At 42.4% G+C, this 16,255-nt stretch overlaps 1 protein-coding gene across 1 annotated transcript in view; it reads right to left on the reverse strand.

The window, feature by feature from the left end:
• Positions 1–2,895: 2,895 nt before the first annotated feature.
• ZFYVE26 (zinc finger FYVE-type containing 26) overlaps positions 2,896–16,255 on the reverse strand; it is a 52,767-nt gene continuing 39,407 nt past the window's right edge. Inside the window, exons 34-41 of the mRNA XM_056851566.1 lie at positions 15,304–15,522; positions 14,801–14,998; positions 13,010–13,212; positions 12,306–12,447; positions 9,485–9,544; positions 7,031–7,213; positions 5,539–5,583; positions 2,896–3,107 (exon numbers count right to left, since the gene is read on the reverse strand). Of these exons, the coding sequence (XP_056707544.1) occupies positions 2,898–3,107; positions 5,539–5,583; positions 7,031–7,213; positions 9,485–9,544; positions 12,306–12,447; positions 13,010–13,212; positions 14,801–14,998; positions 15,304–15,522 (1,260 nt within the window). The 3' untranslated portion in view covers positions 2,896–2,897. The remainder of the gene's footprint in view (positions 3,108–5,538; positions 5,584–7,030; positions 7,214–9,484; positions 9,545–12,305; positions 12,448–13,009; positions 13,213–14,800; positions 14,999–15,303; positions 15,523–16,255) is intronic.

Consider the following 16,255-nt stretch of genomic DNA (forward strand, 5'->3'; position numbering starts at 1 on the left):
AAGTGTCCATCCTTAGTTACTTAAGGTAAGTTATTTCTGGACCTCACAGGCAATGAGCTAGACATTACCAAAGTTTGTGTCTGTGACAGCACTTATGAGCCAAGCGAGTGAGGACAACCATGACCTTCCATTTTATGAAGGGCTGTGGGCTTACACCATGACAGCGATCAGCTAAAGGAAAACACAGAAGTTGCCCACCTTCAGGCAACCCACATGCAGAGTTAAAGATCATGAAGAACTGCCTGCACTGGAGTGAAGTAAAGCACAATGGACAGATTATGCATTACGTTTGGCTGTTAGGTTGCCCTCATGTTAACAGCAGTAGCTTCACCTACAATCCAGAATTTTGCAGGACTGACCAGGTAACCAGTTAGGCTTATTTTTACTTTGTGATCAGAAAGAGCGTTTTAATCAAATTTGGAGGACAGCTGCCAGACACTCTCGCTTACTTACATCTAAAACGAAGCCCATTCCAAACCAGCCCCATTACATTCTTCACTACACCACTGTCAAGGCAAATGTAGGAACAGAGAAGGGCAGTAGGCCAAAACAGACTGCAAATTTGACAACAATCCTCTCTTCCACAGTCTACTCCATTCACTACTTTTATTTACTCTGCTTCCTATCTGTATGTTGCCTCATAATTACTTATGTGGAGTGCCATACTACACCTGCTATTAAGTGAAAACAACAGGATACCATGGCTTTCATTGACAGTTTCTGCTAACGGCAACCTCTAGGGTGAGCAGTTGTTAGAGGGATCACTTTGCTACTTGGAAATGGGCAACTGCCATTTCCAAAGCTCATCTTAGGCTACCTAACTGGTTCATCACCATAACTGCTTAGCATAAGCTACAATCCCCTCCCTCCAGTTTTCACTTCATCTAAGTGAATTACTTAAGTCTACTTTAACCCTTGACTACTGAAGTTGAAACTTGTGGGTGGTTTTAACATGATATTCTCTGCATACATTTTGTAAAAGGTGAGGAATTTCCCACAATGGTAGAGACAAAATTTACCCCCAAAAAATTGGGGTTTTGCAATGTCATAAAGCTGCAGTTGAAAGAGCTGTGCAGACAAAGACCAGATGTAAATGGAGACACTGGCGGAGGCAGAAGAGCTTACCCTATGTGTAAGTCAAACCAGGCTGCTGCACATAATCACAGGATCAGTTATGAGATGCTTGCGCTTCTCCTTTGGTCACTGCAGAATCTCCATGAAACAGTCAAGAATATACTGAGAAGCAGCACTAGGAAACTTCTCAGCCAAGTGTTCCGAATGGCATCTGGGGAACTGATGCCATTCCCAGCTCTAAAGCAAGTGAGTAAACAAGGTGAAAATGGGAAACACCTAAGGAGCCCCAGTTTCTGCACCGGCAGCTTAAAAGCCTTCTTCCCAACCAATATAAGAGAAAACAAGCCAGCCAATGTCAGTTCTTATCTTACCTGAAAACACTAACAGAGCCTCTGGCAACAGCTGAAGAAAATTCTCTCTCAAAGAGACAGCAGGTAGCCACTGCAGAAACAGCTATGCCGTTAGGTCTTACACGACAAGAATAAAAATTCTCCAAAAAATGTGAAGTTGGTTTGAAGCATAAATTAGAAGATCTACCAAACGGATCTAGAAGGTATAACCTACACTGAAGAATCCAAACCCAAAGCCTTCTTAAGTAGACGCTTCTCTCAGATAATACAAACGGACGATGGTGTTGCTCCTGTGCTTGAGAGGGGACACAGAATTGGCCCTTCTGCCCAAAACAACAATACTAGACTAAGAGGTATCCCTACTAAATTTCTCCACTATTGCACAAAATATTCTTGAAGAGGCAGGAATCAGAGGCAGTCTACCCTTTCCAGACCCTTCTATTCAAGTCTTCAGGATATTTTTTCCAGAAATGCTGCAGAAAAGACACCAGATGAAACCAACAATATAAAAACTGATTACAGCCAAAATCAGATATAATTGGGGCTTCCCTTTCAATCTCCTAATGGATTACAAAGGCACTCTGCTGGGAGCAAAAAATCCAGACCAAGGGTGTCCACTAACCTCTTTGCTAGGAATTCCTTCACCAGGTCTATCTTTGGGTTCTGAAAATAAACTCAATCAGCCTTTGGAAAACAAGACAGATGGCTGATGCATGCAAGATACAGATCACTCAAGAAAACGAAGAGGAAGCAGATGAAGACAAAAAGAAGCTGTAAACTTCCTGAAGTCAGGCTATCCTGGTATGTATCAACTAACAACAGGAATGCATTCCAATAAAAACATCTCAGCACACTTTTTGTCTTTCCCATCATAATGCCAAATAAGATCCTGCTAATTTTTGCCAACAGCAGAACAGCAGAGAGGAAACTTCTGTGCTATCAAAGCTGCCCGTTGCCTCTCAACATGAATACAGTGTGTGTGGTTTCTGAAACACATGTTTAGAGGGAATCAAGAACAGTAAAATCCATTTCTGACCATAAAAGGGATTAAGGGAGAGATGTTTGGGTCATGGGTTTCCTGTGACAACTTGGTATTTAAACAATTGCAAAAAAATAGACTCCAAATTAAAGCTTATCCAGTATGGTTTTCAGGTTGATAAAGTAAATGGCCTGGGCAAATAAATGCCTCTGTAGTAATAAAAGGATCTCTCACTGTTAATAACCCGGTCTTGCCTTTTCATGCTTAACACAGCAAGAACACCCTGAGGTAGAGGTGGTTGGTTGTCACCAGGACAAAAATGGCACTTTTAGGGAAATCAATCCCTTCCCTTCCACTTGGAACACCTGAGCAGCTCCTCTCTGCCATGCTGTTAGCCAACAGTTCACCCATTTTAACATTTACCATTAAGCTGTCCTCATCAGTATGATGCCAAACCTTCCTTTCATGAATAGAAAGCTCCGCTCGGCTGGTAGTCACTTCTTGGTGCTCTGAGCCAGCCAGCTTTTTGGCTTGGCTTGATGCACTGAAAGCCACTGGGTGCAAATGGCCTGCACCACATCTTCCCCACTGTCCTCAGCCAACTGCCGTACGTGCTGAACCAACTGCACAGCTCTAGCGTTCTCCAGCTTCACAGCAACCAGGTAAGCAGAACGCAGCTTGTGGCATCTCAGATATGCTTGGATCTGAAGCACAGAGAAAGACAAAAGATATTTTCTGATTTCCATGGCTAAGGATACACAGGAGTTTTAAAAAATCCTCCCAACTGAAGCAGATGGTGGTATGCTCAAATATGCACGACAGACATGGCTGCATTGTCAGCCTGGCTAGGCCTAAAAAAATGGTTAGACAGAGATTATTAAAACATATCCTTGATGCTTATCAATTGGGAAACTAACTGATTGCATTGCAGCTCTTGGTCAAATGTCTTTGAAGATTATTTTTCTTATGGATGTTGACACTAGGCAAAGCTGAACTTTCTGAAACTCTAGCACACCAATGATCAAGATTGATTCTCTGGTTCTACTTTCAAGTATGTTACTGAGTTCTCTGAACTTCAGCATATAACTTTAAACTCTAGAGTTCATTTTCCCCCCGAACTTCAACATACTTCCTAAAAACCCCAGGTTTTAGTTAGGCATGTGCATTCAGTAATTTTCTGGATCTGTTTAGCCACTGGTTTCAATGGGAAATGCAAGTTGCAATGTTTCTGAATAAAGTTTTATGAGATTGTCCCCCTCAACCAAGAGATTGTTACTACAAAGCTTAAGGCAGGAAGGACACAGACTCCAGGTTAGAACTAGTTAAAATTCCTTACAGAGCAGGTACAGGGAGTCATTTGGCACCTCAAAAAGGCAGGTAGCACTGCTAGGCAGACACAGCTGCTTCATTTGGCACCCCAAGGAAGAAGGTAGGATTGCACAGGGAGGTACTTGGCACCTCAAGAAAGCCATGTACCATGGCAGATCCATTGGACTTACACACAGTTCCCTATCTCTTACTCATGGTTTTCCCACCATGTATTCATTTTTTCTGAACACACACTGGAATAAAAATGCTTGATAGAAATTGTTTTATTATACAGTGCAGTAAGTTAAATATGTACAAACACAGTTAGTGTGAACATTTGTATTGAGTAACACAAAAACTGTGTTTATGCACTACAAGAGCACAGAATTAACAAGGAGTCAGACTTATACTATCATATTTCAGGGAATAGGAGGAACATACAGACTAGCAACAACAATATATCAATAGCACGTTTGCACAAGTCAGCCACACAGTAGCTATGGACTTTGCAAAGCGTCAGAAGGAACATAAAAAACTGTCTAACTGGTTGAGATAAAGATTTTGGGGTGGGGTGAGGACAAGGAAGCTCTCCCTAGGCCAGCAATAATTGCTGGGAACACTGAGGTAAGACATACCTATCAGGAAAAATAAAGCTTTTGTACAATTTGTTTGATGGGAACATCCCCAGTCATTCCAGTAAAACAGTTCCCTATGGATTTTGTTATTTCCTGAGCTTCAGCTCACATTCAAGTTGAGTTTGAACTCACCAAGAACTTTCTAAACTAGACAGCCAGCTGACACAAATATTAAGTGTCCCCACCTCTTTCATTATTTATTTATTTATTGGGCTTTTATCCTGCCCTCATCCCCGGCCAAGCAGGGCTCAGGGCGGCTAAGGAGAAATAGATCATTTTCTTCCCCCCACCCCATCAGTTAACACACACACATGGATGGCCACAATTTTCTAGCTATTGAGGACTACTTAAAACAAACACACGAAAAACACCCTGTGCCAAATAGCAACATGCTGCGCATTTCTTTTGTGAAATATAATTTAGTTTGTGGCTTTTTCTTTTTTTTGTGAACAGCCTTGTACAAAGGGCATTTACTGGAATTTATAATACACAATGGCTTATTGTTAAAAGCAGAAGAAAGAATCCACTTTTGGAATAATGTGGAGGTTAGGCCACACAAAAGGCACATTGATCTTCACAGCTGCTCACAGTCTCTGCAAATCATGCATGCAAACCCAAAATGCAAGCTCGATAATTGTACCACAGAATCTGCTTATTAAGACCTCCATACTCATAACTTTGGCAGGACTCCAATTCATTATTGGAAAGAGGAAGGTCATCTATTGCTAATTATTTTGAGTAACAACTAAAACTACCATAACTAGCTGCTTTTTTCATTTGCCTTTTTTTTTAAAGCAGGACCACACCAGTGCAGGACCACATGTTCAGTTCTACTAGCTGGCACAGCCTAAGTGGCTAACAAACTCAAAGGATGGCCTTGGGCAAGCCACTTCCCCACAGCCTGTCCTTGTATCTCCAACACAGAGATTAAAAAGGCTGGACTATCATCAAGGTCTTCAGAAGGATTACAAGGCACAATACGAAGTACTTTAAGCAGTGAAAGCACCATGTAAGTATTATTACTGATACAGAGCAATTAGCAAGCATATTCTGATACTTGTTCTGAATCAGAACAGCACAGAATAATGGATCAAACAGGGAAGAAGACAGGCAAAGCATACACAAAAAAGCGGGGATCTTGATAATTTACTCCACCTCCAGGGGTCGCTACCTCCCGTGACGCTTCACTCACCTTGTTTTCATCATTGTCCATATCTTGGATCAGATCGTCCAGTTCCTGTACCCCATAAAGGAAAACAGAGTTGAAAACTTACACTGTGAAGCCACTTACATTTATATTCCACTACCAAGAACCAAAATCTACCTACAATTTTTTCTAAGGTAGTGTCTCAATAACGTTTCCTTGTGACCTTCTCTGATCTGGAAAGTTCTAGGATCAGGGCTGCTCTTCTTGAACTTGGTTAATGAGATCCCTCAGAACTGGAGGAGCCCCACAGTATGGACGTGATGACCATCTGTGTTGGACAGGTCTAAGTCTTGTTCATTTCCTGAAATCACCTTTAAATCTGATTGGAATGCTAACTGAGCCTGTGACAGCCAATCAGGGCTCTTGGAACTTTGACACCATGACTCCCTTATTATCACAGTAGCAGAATCAGGGGTCCTCACTGTCATGGGTGACAGGAGGGAAGGCCATTTCATCTTGGGAAGGGATGACATTAATGGAGATGAACCAATGTTGACAGACACGCGCTAGGAAAACTTTCTCACTCCCAGACCTATATGTTCCTGCATCTGCAGAAAATACTGAATTCCTCTAATATGAATTGCACATGACTATTAGCTACTGCATTCTGGTAGGCCCCTGCAATCAGGAATTCCAGAACCCAGATTGTCCAGGATCTTCTATGCACTTGTGTGCGTATGTTGAGGGGGAGAGAATTGAAAAGGAGCTCTTCTCCTTTTGTTTCTCCCTCACTGCATGTGTATTGACAGGAAACTCTGGGCATACACCCATTTGCACCACCCCTGATGAGGTGGGAGAATGTCAGGTAACTGGTTTTCCAAGTTCGGTTTGTTTTCTTTTTTACAACTCGCATCCTAATCCCTGTAACCTGTATATCTTTAAGAGATGTTGACTGTAGAATAAAGCTTTTATGTTGTTTAAAAGGAAGTTACTGCCTTAATTTCTAATCTGTGAGCCTTACTCTGCCCACCTTACTGAGCAGTCCCGTTTGATGGCTTCCTGGCATCAAACTGGTCAGGAGTGAATTCAGGAGGTGGTGGTGGCTACTGAAAGGAGAGGCCCCCCAAAGCTTTTAAGAGGGTCAGGGAGCAGTGAGGGAATCCTACAGGGAAGGCTGGGTTCCTCTCAGACAAAACACATTCCCCCTTGCCTCAGGGCGGGATTGCACCCCACTCACCTGCTTGCTGGCTTGTTGCACAAGCAAGGAGAGAGAGTGAACCAAGAGACATGGGGGGAAATACGTTCCAATCTCCACTCGCAATCCATCACACAGCTAAAATACTCATTCATAATAATCTAGGCTTCTCCTTTTGAAGGGTGTAAAAGATTGTTCCAGGACTATGAAAACATCACTACCAAAACTCAGAAGAATTTAGTCCTCAACATTACTGTAGCTGTTCACTGCTTTCTGAATACATAATATTGATTAGCAGCAAGAAAAGCAAGTGTGACTGAGCCCCAGAAAAAGCAGAATTACCTCAGAAGGGATAGCGCCAAACTCATCCAGACAGTTCAGGATGACATTGTCCCCATCATTTTTAGCAGCAACCCCTGATTCCTTAATGCATTTGAGGAGCTGCCTGATCTCACTGAACTTCTGCCGTTTCAACAGCTGCCGGGCCACTTTATTGTACACAGCAGCTGCCTCCAGCTGGAAGTCCTAGAGTGAGACAATTGATATTCTGTCAAGATCCAGAACTACCTTCCTACAACAGCAGCTGGGTTCTGTGGAGACAAGAGGTACCCTGGGGGTTGTATTCTAGGGAGGATATCAGCAGACAGAAGAGAGGATGCTTTTCATCCATTGCCCCTTCATGCTGTGCTGGGGGGAACTCTTATCCCCCAGGAGTACCATTTTAGGGGCATTTCTGAGCACCAGTGGGAGAACAGAGGAAAAGATATTGTGCCCCATGGACATAAAACCCTTCCATCTACAGAACCCCTTTATGGGATCCAGCTTAGAATACAGTTCGGTGAAGATTTGACTGCTGGGAAGCATAGTCCTATAAAATTAACTTTTCAAATAGAAGGACAACATTACAGTCAAAGGTAAAGGTAGTCCCCTGTGCAAGCACTGGCTCATTACTGAGCCATAGGGTGATATCACATCACAACATTTACTAGGCAGACTACGTTTACAGGGTGGTTTGCCACTGCCTTCCCCAGTTGTCTATACTTTACCCCCAACAAGCTGGGTACTCGTTTTACCAACTTTGGAAGGCTGACTCAACCTTGAGCTGACTACCTGAACCTGATTTCCATCAGGATCAAGCTCAGGTCGTACTGCAGCTTACCGTTCTATGCTACAGGGCTCTGTAACATTACATTACAGTAAGGGACATCATAATACCAAGCACTGCCTGTTGAAGTCTGGCTACTGGAATCTTATAGAATCTTTCTTCCAGAGACCACTACTTGATATCTGGTGTTCCATTCTTTCTCATCTGACTCCCTCTTCAAGATCTTATGCATTGACAGACTAGTTCCCATTCAGCCAAAATCAGCACATAACCTGACAGAACAGAGGTTTTTTCCTCTGTAAGCTTTAGCTGAAGCAGCAATAATAAGGACAAAATGGTTCATGAACACATAGGCTTGGTTTAAATGTCACACAAAATCTTGGTGGGGGTGATCATCTAAATGTGGGCCACTCCAGTAACTACTTTTAGATAGGGTAAGTCAAACTACAATCTGAAGCCATAGTTTAAAGTTGTTTCATTAATCACAGTTAGTGTTAATTTTATTTACTTACTTCATTTATACCCTGACTTTCTCCCCAATGGGGAACCAAAGCAACTTACGCCGTTCTCTTCTCCATTTTATCATCGCTATAGGTTGGGCTGAGTGTGTGCGATTGGCCCAGGGTCACCCAGCAAGCTTTCACGGCACAGTGGGGATTCGAACTTGGATCTCTGAGATACTAGTCTAACCCTCTAATCACTACACCATGCTGGTTGTCCTTAGGTAGCCAGCCCTTGTGTATCCTGAGTGAGAGGAAGGGCTTCCCTCTCTGCCTTTTATCAAGGCAACCCAGAATTTTAATGACTGCCTGAGACCTGAATCTTAGTTAAATCCAACCATAGTTTCATACTGTCTGCACTGAACCTCAACGTTCCTGAATATTTCAACAGAGACACGGGATATTTTAGCTAGAAGAGCCTTTAAACTGAATGAAACAGCTGTCTCAAAACACGCTCGTTCCAGGCTGATACCAGGGTACTCAGCATGACTTGAACACGTATGAATCTGCCTTGTACCTAGTCAGATGCTCTGGGATAACTGATCTGGAACAAATCCCATCAAGCCTGCTATTCACATTTACATACTGTTCCTCTACTTAAAGACAGATGGATTCACATTCTAGCTGTATCTGAAGAAGTGAGCTGTGGCTCACGAAAGCTCATACCCTACCAGAAAATATTTTTGTTAGTCTTTAAGGTGCTACTGGACTCTTGCCCTTTTTGACTACTGCAAACAGACTAACACGGCTACCCACTGTGAATTGATCTGGAACAGAAATTGTGGCAGAAGAATCTCCACTGCCTCTCGTTGGCAGCTCCCTTAATTTTGGGCAGACAGCCATTTGCGATAAGCAGCTTTCTCACTACTCCAAACACCTTGACTTCAACAAAGCTGAGGAATCAGAAATTTTAAGCAAAATTATTGTAAACAGGCTATTCTAATTTTTTTTGAAGAAGAGTTAATTTCTTGTCTTTGAAACTACTCTGAGGAAATAAGTGACATCATCAAGAACAGAACCTTAAATCAAATTTTATGGATGCTTCAAATGCAGACAACTATATTTGGCAAGAACCCAGCATCAATTAGCCTTCCATACCTATTCGGTGGCATTTTCAAGAGTAAAATATTTATATATAAACACATAATTGTGGGATATAAAATATCTAGCATCTTGCTAGATTTAATATACCTGTAGGACTCTGAATGCAATTCCAAAGCCTTCCTCAATGTTTTTGCCTTCCAACATGACCTGAAAATTAATTGAAAATATGGGCAGGAGAGAAAAAGCTTGAGTAACAAGCAGGCAGTTCATAAATGGGACTGTCAGATGCTCAACATAAACAGGATTGTTTTCTCTACAGAAAGCGTCAGGCTTGGGGGCAAAATTGATCACCCACTGGAGACAGGGGGTGTTAATAAGTCAAGTCCTCCTGATACCCACCTGCTCTGCAAGACACATCCAATTTCTCCAACTGCTATGAACTACAGCCTGCACAGAAATCTTCTCGACTGCACTGAATTCCTTCCACATTTTAAACCTAACAAGCCTCAAGATGGTTGCAGCTTATACTATGCATGTGTGTCTATTGCAAGCAGGAGAAGGTATTCATGGCATTGCTTTGTTTTTTAAGAAGCCGACACAATGGCTTGGATCCGACCGAGATTTCTATGGGCACAAGGAGGAGAGATGATTTTCTCTTCCTCTGACTCCTCCCTAAGCTATTTTTAGAGTTCCCCATCCCCCAGAAGAAGCATTTTAGGCTACCGAGGGTGGGAGGGGGAGTTGGCAAAAGTTGCCCCTTTGCAGCCATAGAAATCTAAACAATGAAGTTAGCGGTTTTCAGGAATACTGAGAGCCACAGCCGGTACACTGGAAAGATTCTTTCTGAGCCTCCCCCATCCAGACTGAAACCAAACATCTTATGAAAACATATTGAAGAGGAATTAGTTTAAGGGAATAAATAAAATAATGGGTAAAGTTTATAGATTTTAGGAAACTGCTTTTAATGCAAACTTAGAGAAAGAAGAACAATGGTATGTTTGTGTAAGGGGTAATCACTAAGGGGAACTGAGACAAGATACACAGAACTTTGGTATTGGCAAAGTAAATACTGGGGAGTCCCTTACTTTTGGAAAGATGTTATGTTAACCTATCAGATTAATCTCCATTGACAGCCCATTCCTGAGCTGAGGCATACAGGGAAGGCGGGGAGGAGGTGCAGTGGCGCCTCTTCCTAAGCCACTCCCCGTACGCTGTTAAACAAAAAAGCCGTTTCGTGGCTTTTTTTGCTTAACCGGGGTTTTTTGCCCCATAGGAAATAGCGAGGCTGTGCCTGCTAAAAAGCAGGTGCAGCACCGCCATTCCCAGCGCCGGTGGAAGTGACTGAAAGGAGATAGGGAGCCACCTAACCGGCAGCTCCTCCCCCAGAACACCCCCCTGTGCCAGCGTGGCCTCTCCACGCCATTGCTGGCACCACAGAGAGGCCGTGCAGGCAGAGGGGGGAGGGGGGTCCTGCGGTGCTTGGCCGCCGCCGCAACTGGCGTTGCCACCGGCGTTAATGCGTGTAAATGCGTGATTACACCCATTTAAGCCGGCAGCGAGGTCACGCCGCCTCCTAAAAACCTTTGGCCCCATTTTCAGGAATGGGCTGTTAATGTCTCAAAAATCATATCATTAAAAAATATATATCATATCAGCATGTTCTTCTTCTTGGAATAATGATCTCATTTCATCATGTTATTCTTCTTAGCCTATAGAAATAGGCTACATATTATAAATGAACTATATATTTTGCTGACTCTGCCTGTATTCTTTGAGACGTCAATCAGACCTCTCCTGCCCGGGTAACAATATTGTTTTGTTTGCAAAGGTCTCTCTCTCTGTGTTTTTCTGATCTCCAGCGCAATGCAGTAGGAACCAAAGTTCAATCTCTCCCACTTCAATATCACACAACTTGCCTAGTTCTATAGCATCTAGGGCAAGCAGGGGTGAGGTGGGGGTTGGAATTTTGTCCTATTAGTTCCCAATTTCCTCTTAGCAGCCCAGCCTGTATCATACTTCCTGCTTCAATGTTGAAATGCAATATTATCAAAATACCACATTACATGCAGCAGGGAGATCAGAATTACTGCAACACAGTGATGACCTACAAAATGTCCATGTGTCAAAATTACATTCAGAGAGAAACCAACATTCCCTGAACAGGGGTTCCAGCAAAGTTTCATTTCCTCAATTCTTAATTACATGTAAGTGCTACATAGTAAGAACCACAGCTGTACTCCACAATATGGCTGACTTAGTTGCTCCATTTTTTGGACAAATGTAACCAGTTTCAAAAACAAAACACATAATACCTTTTAATCAGGACCAATCAAAACACAAGCCTGTGTGCAAGCTTTCAACTTTACAGCATTAATTTGGAACTATAAAAACAAAATAAAGTAGTGGGGAGCAAATGCCTCAGGTCATTAACAAACGACCCAGTCTTGTCAGAATCCTGGGCAAAATACTGAGCCGGTATGCAGATTTAAATGATGATGGTGTCAGGGTTTTCCCTGGCTTTCTGGGAGGAAGCAATAACAAATGGAAACCTCTCACTGGAAACACAAAGGTTAGCAGTATTGCAAATGTCTCTAACACCAGGCAAGATAAATGAGGTACACTCTTAAAAAGTTGCTGATGACATCTTATCTGCAGAGTATGTAGCAAATAACTGACCTGGCAATATACAGAGATCATGTCTTATTGAATTACCTCCAGAACTGCAGGCCTTAGAGTAATTTTGGGTGTTTTATTTTTAACTTTTGGGTTCTTTGGAACCATCACTGCAAAATTCCTCCTTGAGGAGAGAGTTCTCTGTCCCTCCCTGTGGCTTCTTCACCCCCCCCCTCCAACATGATGAAAAGTAAGCTTGTGAGACTAACTAGAATAATTTGTGAAAAGCTCACATATCTGCATAGCATTCCATTTTGATGTATAAAGTGCCAGGATTTTAGGTGGCATTGAGTACCTTGCAAGCAACTTCCATTTTCATTTGATTGTTTCCAAAAAGTGTGGGTACAGCCAAGCCAGCTGCAGACAAAGCACTCAGTTTCTCACATTGATGGAGGAACTTTGTTACTTCCATTTGAAGTTCAACTGTACTGAGATGCCTAAATTTAGGAAAAATGTGTTTCATTACTCACCACAAAACCACATTTTAACATAATACTCTAACCAGAGCAACGTGATTCAGGTACATGCAAGGTTTCTGAAGATGTGCAGTTATAACAAATAAAAACTGGTGGCTGAGGTTATACGTTATGACTTTTTAAAAATTAAGAACAACTGAACTCATTTTCTTTTTCTAGAAATAAGGCTTGCATATCACTTAATGGATAGAAACAGCCCCCAAGGCATGCGTTATTATAGCTCAAACATAACATTTCTGTTCCATAAAGTAGAGCCCAATACATATTCCTAAGGATACACAGAGAAGAACCATCCTGTTAAAATGTAACCAAGAATGCATTTTGTTAAAGAAAGCCAGAATTCCGTAGCCACAAAAACCTTAAAATAGTTAAGCTAAATTCAGTCCACTGATCATGTCTATTCGCATTTATAGTAGAAGTCCTAAAGTAAATCCACCATTTATTTCTTTATCATGACACTGTGAAGACAATGTGGCCGATAAAGTGTTGAATTTGACACACTCAAATAAGGTTTTACTGTTACCTTGACACATCAGTCGCAGACATTTTTTTACGGAAAGAGCATTGGACTCTTTTCCTTCCTGAGGTCCGTGAAACTTCCTGTAGGTAAACTTTGAGATGATCCTTGACTTTCAGTAGCCATTTCTGCCTGCCTCCCAGTTCAGTATACGACTTTGCCTTGTGCGTGAAAAATCTAATACAGGTCATGGCAGCACGAACTTGATCCTGGAAGACAGATTTTTTTTTTAAAGACATGGGTAAACTTTTATACTAAGGTGTCAAGTGTAATAGTTCTACACACACACACCTCCATCTGCTCACCCCTTTCAAGGTTGGTTGAAGGACAGGAAATCCTTCAGTGTGTAATTTGAGTGTACAGAAGATTCTGCACAGACAGAATGGCATGAGGCGTTTGATTACATATTACTATATAGCTCCCTTAAGTTACAAATACAACCACAACAAAATCCCCCCAGCTACCCACACAGTAAAAATTTCCTTTGGTGTAAACATTTTCCTCCACTCCAATCCAGCAGCCAAATATCACTCTTAGGGGTGATCCAGGATCCAGAGAGGGATGGAGCCTGCAAGGGGAACAGACTCAATTGCTTCCCCTCCTTTTGGATTTAAAAAGGGTTTCCTCCAGAAGAAGGGAATACCCTTAGCCTACGTGTGATGCCAAGGCAATCAAAGGTTTTTAAAATGGAAATCCTTCTGCTTTGCCATCTTTTCCAAAGAACAGATCCTCACAGACTTTTCTATCACTTTCCATTCTCCAGAGGCTTGCACTCTCCTCCAAGTAAACAGAGGCAGATCAGAACTGAGCCTTCTCCAACTTCTACCTGCTGGGGAACTTTATAGGCCAGATATCTTATAGGTTAGTGATCCCCAATGTGGTGTCTGATGATACGTTTCCTAATGCCCACTGGCTTCTTGAGAATTTTGAGCAAAACATGAAATCAGCTCACTACTAGCTGGCTGAATAGCAAAATGCTGAGCTCATCTTAGGCAGGAATGACAGAGTTGTCACTCCCAAAGCACAGCTATTTCTCATGTCTCTGGGTTTGAAAATCTGTCGCTGGATTTGAAAAATCTATCCCTGTGGCTACACAGGAAGCAAAGCCTTCCCTTTCTTTGGAAACTAAAACCAAAGAACATCCCTTCCCCCAAAGCAGAATGCCAACCTTGGCTTCTGCCTTATCTGTGCAGGAGGTTCTTCCAAGGAAACCAGGAGGCATTTTGCATCTGCAGTAAGTACCCATTCTGAGGCAGCTGCTTCTATCATAAAAGGATGCCTGACTTAGAATCTCCCAGTATTTTGTGATTGGCCCCACCCTCTCTCAAAATTCCTGCAGAAGGTACCCGCAGACTTGATAAGGTTGGAGAGTGCTGTTATAAAGTTCCCCTGCATTTTCAGACATCAGTTAAATGGCCCACATCAGCTTCGAATTTAGCAAGGGAGAGGCTAACTTGAAACTGATTTTATATTATGGTTTATATTACTGGGGGGGGATAGGGCAGCAAAAAACCATTGTATTCATGGAAGACTCTAATAGAAACCAATATATTTATCTAGTACTTATTTCCAATAACAAATGGGCACTTTTTTTTTACACAGGGAAAAGTTTTATACAGTTCTGCCATATAAATAAGAACCCCAAGTTGTGTTTATACTTCATTAAAAACAAAGAGTTTTTTTGGGGGGGAAATCTAACTTTGCCAGGAACTAAATTCAAAACCCCGTGAACTACTGTAATTAAGTACAATGTTCAATATTACAGCAATACAAAGTATATCAGCTCCAGACTTGGACCTTTGTAAACTGCTGCAATTCATACAGAATATGGAAATAATTCTTCTTTTGCAAGTGCCTGCAAGCTGCAATGAGATAAACCCCCCAGCTGTCCAGGCCGGGATCGATGGTTTCCAGCAAGTTCTCCAGCATGTGAAGCTTCCCACTCTTGTAGCTTGGGACAAAGATCCCTTCAATGAACACTTCCTGTGGGCTCTCCTAGAATAGCAGGGAGGGGAAAAAAGATACTTTTAGACAGTTGCATAATACAGAGCGGAACGAATATAGGGAAAATATCCAGAGGTTTGTACCTTTGCTGCTAGCATCTGGGGAAAGTATATATATGGACGGAAATAAGTTTCACCACCAACATAACTTAAAGTATTATGCAGTGTTGTGTATGGACATTCAGAAGACACGGGTCAGTGTTTTGGACTGGACGAGTCCTTAGAGATGTTTCTCCAGCCGTGCACTAGCTACATACATGCTGCAAAACAGCAGGCATCACAAGCTGCATGACTCACCTTGTTCAACAAGTGCAGCAGTGCTTCCCGCATGCAGCCATGCCTCATATAAAAGCTGATGATTGCTAGATTGGTGCCATAATTGTGTAAATAAAAGAGGCACTCTTGGTAGTAGCTGTTATGCTGGATCTTCCCCTCGGGTATCATCTCCAGACACAGGCTCCGTGTCCTCAGCACGGTTTCCAGTTCCCTCAGTGTGGCAAAGTAGTCGTCATCCTGCTATGAAGGCAGACAATAAAAGAAAGCTGTCTAGAGATGAAGGATAGCGACGATCTTTCACAGCCCAGTTCCTAATACACAGGCGATGTCTACCCTCAAGTAAGTCCCGAGGCTCTCAAGTGTGGTGTAAATGAACACAGGCATGGAAAATGAAAACATGAAGCTGCCTTATACTGAATCAGACCCTTGGTCCATCAAAGTCTGTATTGTCTACTCAGACCGGCAGCAGCTCTCCAGAGTCTCAGGCTGAGGTCTTTCACATCACCTACCTGCCTAGTCCCTTTAACTGGAGATGCCGGGGATTGAACCTGGGACCTTCTGCCTGCCAAGCAGATGCTCTACCACTGAGCAACGGCTATGCTGCTGCAATATTTCAAGGTTCCATTTGGTACCAAGCTGGGTCTATACTATAGCAATGCATAGTGCATGATATTGTCACTGTCGTGTTAAATTAATGGCAGCAACAGTTCTATTTACAAGTTGCAGGTTACAACTCGTATCTAGATACTGTGGGATGTTTACAGGAGCAGCAAAGACAGCAGCATTTTGTTCCATCCGAGAAACTGGGATTTTTACAGTTGGCTTGAAAAGCCACCTGTTTCCTGTGTCATGATTCAACAGGACTGTGGCAGACCAGGAGCTTGTTTAACTATAACATGCCGGAATCCATTCAGGCTAGCAATTTGTCCCATATCAAAGTCATACTTATTCCAATTTCTTTCATCTCTTTACC

The sequence above is a fragment of the Euleptes europaea genome, chromosome 6 (assembly GCF_029931775.1).
Source record: "Euleptes europaea isolate rEulEur1 chromosome 6, rEulEur1.hap1, whole genome shotgun sequence".
Classification (NCBI taxonomy): domain Eukaryota; kingdom Metazoa; phylum Chordata; class Lepidosauria; order Squamata; family Sphaerodactylidae; genus Euleptes; species Euleptes europaea.